Here is a 6,896-nt window from a genome sequence, read left to right as displayed (position 1 = left end):
GAATATGTCCGAAATCAGGCCATTAATTTTGTCATTTTAGCCCGAAATGGATTTGAAGCCAACCGACTAGATTCTCTCACTGTTCACCAGATAAACATTTATTCTATCACACACGATCACAGGAACCAAGCTTTAAAACGTTGCCTTGACAGTCGAAGTGTCCTCGATATTCGAAAATGTCCAAAAAGTTTCGATTCGTAACGCACACGCCGAGGATTAAATATTTAACTTATTTAGTAAGCGAGCGTAAAAAGGCTAAGTTCTGAACTAATATATGCGAAAAACGTACGATTGCAAATCTAACACAAAAGGATTACGTAAAGCAGAAAAGTCTATGAACGCAATTGTCTCCTGTTCACTCACATGCACTTCGTTATATATAATAATATATGTTATACGAATATCGAAGCTGAAAGTTGCGAAATTTTAAGATTAATTAATTACACCAGAGGCTGAGATTTTGAAAAGAATTTAATTTTGTGCGTTTAAAATTTGTTAATGCAATACAATTATATGTTTTTAATTAAACCCTATAAAATGTCTCCTTCTCTAACCGGCAAAACTAGCCGAAAATCAACAAAAACAGCACTAGCCGTATGCTGGATGCCAATAACATTTCCTTCCGCAAGAAATTATGTGGTCTAGACGCCATGCAAACACTTGGTACCCCAACACATTCTAAATTGAAAATGTCATACGCAATAATCTACGGATATTCACTAGAATATTTTCATCCTAAAGTCGGCAGAAAAATAAGAATATTCAGCCTGACCCGGAAAAACAATATTCGCAAACGTGTTTTGTATAGTGTTTTTCAAGTTTCATCGCCCTATCAAAGAAAACTAAGTCAACCAAAAAATACTATTCGACACACTAAAATGCGATTGCCCTTATGCAGACAGCCAGGTCTGAGAAGGGTATGGAAAATTGTGTATGTTGGTCTAAGAGAGGGTTAACTTTCAGATGCGGGTGACACAATCAAGAACATCGAAAATTGTGTTGATTGTGGGTTAATTTAGAGGTATTGAGACTGGTACCGTGCTTCTTCCACCGAAAAGAAATGCCGGACAACTAAACATTTCCTAGCGTATCAACCGGTTATGAAATAAGGGGGACATCAAGTCTGTCGTTTACAGTTGAAGCAAAACTTGGTTTTTTAATACACGGCTAGAAAACAAACAAACAAAAAAATACTTTCAGCTGAAAGGAAAGTAAGTCTTGCTAATTATATGCACGGCTCATGTTTTGCAAAAAAGAATTGTCAAAATCTATCATACTCACAATAGCTTTCATTGCCTGTTCTCACCTTGTATTTCCGCGTGATTTATTTATTTTCATTCGTTTTTACAAGCTCATTTCAAATTTAAGTTAATATTTATTTATCAGCACAATGCTTGAAGTGAAGAACTGTCGGCTTAATATGCATGCTAATGAACATGTTTGATTCTGGCTTCGCAACTTTAATGTCATAAATGAAAAAGCTATAGGAATCCGGAGAGCTTATCGACTTTTCCTGGCAGTGTCGTGTCGAACATCTGTCTAAAAATATTGAAAAATGTTAACCTTCTTCTTCAAAACGAAGGATATTCAAGTTTTCGAATACTAGCGGTAAAGACGGAGAGCTGATTACGCCCATATAGCTTCATATGGTAGCAAACACTGTTCTTGTTTTTACCTGCGCTATGTAAACAATTAATTGAGCCATAGTCGAGCTGTAGTCGCTGCACTTAGTGTTCTAGTTCCATTATCACTGAAGTCAAAGACTGAGCCATGGCTAAAGTTGACATGAAGTTCATTTTGATTTTTTCTCTCTTGCTTTATACCAGCTTTTGCATCTGTCGAGCGCAAAATACAACGGGGAAGAAGGTACGATAATGGTTTTATGTTGTTTCAAAAACTCCTTCCGGCACTTCAACCTTGCTCCGTACCACTGAACACTGTGGAAACTTGTGACTCCGTTAGGCATTGAACTTACGGTAGATCGTAAAATAATTCAAAAGCCACTGTATTTTATGTCAGTCAAGCATTAAGCAACCCCGAATTACAATGAATTTTCAGAAAATAAGTTAATTTTGGTAAAAAGCGCTATTTTTTAAATATCTCTATTCAGTAACTTATAATAAAAGATGTTCGTTATTAAATGAAATTCTTCCACCTCTGTAATTCGTCATGCAGATTGTGTAGCTGTTTCGAAGAATGAAAACTACCATTAATATGAGCACACTAAATTTAAAAATCCCTGATGTCGATCTTTGTTCCATGCAAGGAGCGCACTTTCTTTGTGTTCGCCGTAGTAACGTTTAGTTCGTGGTACTGTATTAGGATCAAATGGACCTTTGTCTGCCATCCCAGTGTTTGATTTTGAAAATTTGTCTATGTTTCGTAGAATGTTTGCGGCGGAACTCCGGGTATTCCCATCAACATCAACTTGAACGGTCTGAACGGAGGTACGGGACTGAAGGTAAGCCCAGAAAATGTCACTTTCTCTGTGTTAGTTCGTTGGATCGGCAAAGAACACTCAGCGCCTCAGTGGTTATTATGACTGAGACTCTTTGATAATGCATTGGCTCTAAAATGGAGTATTTTTTAGGGTGAAAAGGGCGAGAAAGGAGATTCAGGAACACCCTGCAAATGCAACATACAGGTAAATAGCTATAAACTTTCTACTTTCGGCTGGGACACGATAATCTTCGCCAATTTCGATCCATCGATTTATTGACAATACTAATGTTTTTCTTTTCCTTTTTTGTTCTCAAAATAGGATCCAAACAAACCGTCAGCTCACATCGAGGCGATCAATAAAGGAGATGTGACTTATCAAGCCAACACAGGTATTTACACTTGATGGAAATTTTAACGGTATTTAGCACAGATCAAAACTCTAGCTAGATATCTTGCTTCTTCAGGTTTCTTCTTGAATTTGATTGCAGTTCCACTGGTGATCTGAATGAAACCTCAGAAAGATCCTTCAGGATCCTTTCTAAAAAATTAAAAAATGTCGCTGGTAGCAATTTCTAACAGCACGTTTGCGTTGAGGAGCTTAGAGGGTAAATAATTCTTGACTGTAAGCAGAGTACTGAAGATTTCCAATTTTAAGACACTTTACATCTGACTGGTAGAGGGTGGGGAATTTTTCTCATATAGAAGAACAATTCTAGTATTGAGGGAGAGGGTTTGCATAATTCCCTTGCAGTTATAAAGGACTGGTCTGTCAGTGCTCCACACAGTCACCTAGCAGGCGGCATGAAGTACCACGACGGAAAACTGACTGTGCCCACCCCTGGACGGTACTACATCTACGCACAAATGTACTACAAAAACAATGGAAGAACCGTTATTCGTGTGAACAACAATGTCGTTGCTTTGGTTCAACCACCAGTGAAAGCAGCAAAAGCAGATAATTCCGGTGCTTTGTACACAGGCTTGGTGTTCAACCTCAAGGCTGGTGACGTAATCACGTTGTTTGTATCGTCATGGCCCGTTAATTCCGCCAAAGTCTACATGGATTCTATTCATAGCTTTTTTGGCGCGTTTTTGATTTGAGCATGGCACGTCAGAAGAGTGCGCCATATCCTCCGTAATTACGCTGATTAATGAGACACAGTTGCTCTCAAGGTGTTATCTTAGTGGCTAGATGGTTCTAATTTTAAAAAATGTTGAATCAAAATAAAAAAAAAGAGGATGGTGCGAGATATCTTTGTGTGTTGTTTCAAAAATGCAGAATATACTTTGTAACTGACAAAGCGCAGCGAAAACTGTGAATAATATTCTCCCTTCTTTACTGTTAACTAGCAATTGGATCGTTTTAAATAGCCTATTCATAATTCAATCTCTAATTTTTGAAAACAATTCGTTTTTCTGTCATCTTCAGTCGGTATTTTTTTGACCTCTATATCCTCTCTCTTATAAGGAACATAAAACTCTGAATTTTCTGCCTCCTGGCGTCCATTTCACGTCAATTATTTCACTTATAACATTTGGGTGTTATAACAAGCTTGATCTGATTGAAATCTTTTTGCTGCGAACTTGCATTACTCCTTTTCACAAATATATTGGGGATATACTGTATCTGTATTTATCTCCGAGTACTCGTACAGTGAGCGGCACAATATCGGGTACATATTCACAGCTTTTCTACCTTAAAAAAAACACTGGACAGAAGAACTGTTTCCTCTTTCCTCTCCGCTTCTGCCCTTGCCAGTTAGCAACGCACATTGCAAGAATACGAATAAAGAGAATCTTTGGAAAATATTAAGTATTTTCAATTAATTTGCATGCATCCACTAGCTGGCTCAATCCAAGAAGAATCACTGTTTGAAAGGTGATTTAAAGCAAAACTCTCACTATCATCATGTTTTTTTTCCCTACAAGGGAAATAGGGCCTTGAAAGCAAAACCCTAGAGGAAAATCATATTTGAAGAAAAGTCACTGATTTTACTTGAGTCATAACTCTCCAGAACAAATTCGAGTCACACTGAAGATCGCAATTGTGATCGAGTTTCTGTCAACTACTTTATTCACTCCCAGAAGACAAAATGCGTGTGTAGCAATGAAGCGATTAAACTTTTTCCCTGTTCCACTTCTCACTTTCCACTTTTCTTTGCCTATTTTCCAGCCCATATCGTCATTTTTTTTCAGTCTAACTTACTGACACTCTCTCTTTTCAATATTCAGTTGCTGCAGTGGAAAGTGATCGCTGCCGGAGAATTTTAGTACACTTTTCCAGTAAAATGCTGAAAATGTTTAACTCCGCGTTAAAAATGGCCTTGAAAACTTATTTTCATCTCCAAGTAACTTTGTGTCATTTATCTAATCATCTGAACATCTACAATCTTTCTTAAACAGAATAAACAGAGAAATGAATCAGTCCTCCTACCCACTACTGCTCTCGAAATCTGATCAATGATAAAACACAACGCGCCATTTTCCTTTGAAATTGCGGGACTGATAATGTGAATTGCTCACTATGACCGAGCGAAATCGAAATACGTGGCACATGTTGAATAAATAAATGAAATAAATAATAAATAAATAATTACAATATTTAGAGAGGAAGTCACATCAGCTTTAACTGATTTTCATGCGTGTCCTCTATCCTGGTCAAATAAAAATTCTTCGTAATAGAGAGTTTAAGAGCGTAAATCCGAAAATATCGAGAATCGGCCGACAGGCGAAATAATTGATTTTTTCTTATTTGACCAAAAGAACCCATTTGGTTAACTGTTTTCGGAAATGACATCAAAAGGTTCGATTTCCTTTTCTTTTCTTCAAAATTTGCAAAACTTGAAAATTCGGCCACAGGGCCTTTAGCGGCGGCCATGAGACTTGAAATTTGGCACATGTTTAACATACTCGTATGGACGTACCAAACGTTTTCGTAACATGTCCTTTACACAGTTTGTGGGGCATCTCTTAAACTTTTCTCGGGACTAAATTTTGTTTAAAAATGTTTTTTTTCTACAAAATAGCAAACCTTCGGAAGCTGAACCATTTACTGACCTAAAGTGATTAGGCTAAGCTAGGAATGAATCTGTTAATTAACGTTCTCAAGGATTTCCGTTTAATTTAATGATGTCTACTGAGTTTATTCCGAAGCTCGAGTGAAATATTTAATCATAAAGTAAGAAACATAAATAACGTCTTACTAATATACGCCGATTCTGGAATATACCTTATCTCAAGCTTTTTCGTGAATGGAAATTTTGCATATAAAAATAGTACTACAAAGCAGGCAAGTGTTTAGTAGTGGTAGTGATACTGTAAAGTTTAACGTGACGTTCCTAGTTTAATTTAATTATAGTTGTTGTCTATGTTTAAAGATATCCCTTTCACGTATCACAAATTTTGTATTTCGATTACTTAAGTGGCTATATGTACTCGTTAAAACAAAATTATTAGTTAGAATGCATAAGATCCATGTCAAAAAGGATCCATCGAAGCCATAGTCAAGTTCGCTACCGTGCGAAATAGTTTGCGTGATTCATGATAAAGTACTAGTGCTATTGAAAAAACAAACAGACTGGTCTATAGATAAGCTGAGTTGTAAAAACTTGTTTGAACTTCTTATCTTGGATTTATTTGAATTCTTTACCTTCAAAGATTTAGTGGGAATGTATAAAATAAAAAAAATAAAAAATAGTCGGAAATAATAACAATTGCGCAATGATTAACGATTGAATAATTAAGTGAGATATGTGTCAAAGTGACCTCACAGAAAATTCTCTCAACGGAACAGTTTTTACGGGCCACCTGTAATTTTTCCCAGGCGAGTAGAATAAAGAACCTGCTTTTATTTGGTTATATTTATTTACCTAACTGTAATATAACAGACAGCATTTGACAAGTTCAAAATTTGCTAATATTAGCCTTATCACTTTAGGTCAGTAAATGGTTCAGCTTCCGAAGGTTAACTATTTTGTAGAAAAAAACATTTTTAAACAAAATTTAGTCCTGAGTAAAGTTTAAGAGATGCCCCACAAACTGTGTAAAGGACATGTTACGAAAACGTTTGGTACGTCCATACGAGTATGTTAAACATGTGCCAAATTCCAAGTCTCATGGCCGCCGCTGAAGGCCCTGTGGCCGAATTTTCAAGTTTTGTAAATTTTGAAGAAAGAAAAGGAAATCGAACCTTTTGATGTCATTTCCGAAAACAGTTAACCAAATGGTTTCTTTTGGTCAAATAAGAAAAAATCAATTATTTCGCTTCTGTCGGCCGATTCTCGATATTTTCAGATTTATGCTCTTAAGAAAGCCACGACGGCAACGGCAACGGGAACGTCGCTCAGTAAACAAAAGGTTTAATGAGCAGAACAATGGCTGTGCACGTGCATTATGATTCTTGGTACATTTCTTTGTCGTCCCCTGCCAAACAAGAACGTGAAATGGCCAAATTC

General features: G+C 36.6%; 2 protein-coding genes across 2 annotated transcripts in view; both read left to right on the top strand.

Moving 5' to 3' along the window:
- The window catches only part of LOC145483989 (uncharacterized), a 301,335-nt gene that overhangs the window by 237,128 nt on the left and 57,311 nt on the right, over window positions 1–6,896 (top strand). The window lies entirely within an intron of this gene.
- LOC145483990 (tumor necrosis factor-like) lies at window positions 1,716–3,770 on the top strand. Its single transcript, XM_081462584.1, has 5 exons — window positions 1,716–1,866; window positions 2,387–2,461; window positions 2,591–2,644; window positions 2,762–2,831; window positions 3,194–3,770. The coding sequence occupies exons 1-5, from the start codon at window positions 1,771–1,773 to the stop codon at window positions 3,541–3,543; spliced, it is 645 nt and encodes a 214-aa protein (XP_081318710.1). The 5' UTR covers window positions 1,716–1,770; the 3' UTR covers window positions 3,544–3,770.

Source organism: Orbicella franksi, chromosome 4 (assembly GCF_964199315.1).
Source record: "Orbicella franksi chromosome 4, jaOrbFran1.1, whole genome shotgun sequence".
In the NCBI taxonomy this organism is placed as follows: domain Eukaryota; kingdom Metazoa; phylum Cnidaria; class Anthozoa; order Scleractinia; family Merulinidae; genus Orbicella; species Orbicella franksi.
This window is presented reverse-complemented; position numbering and strand designations above follow the sequence as displayed.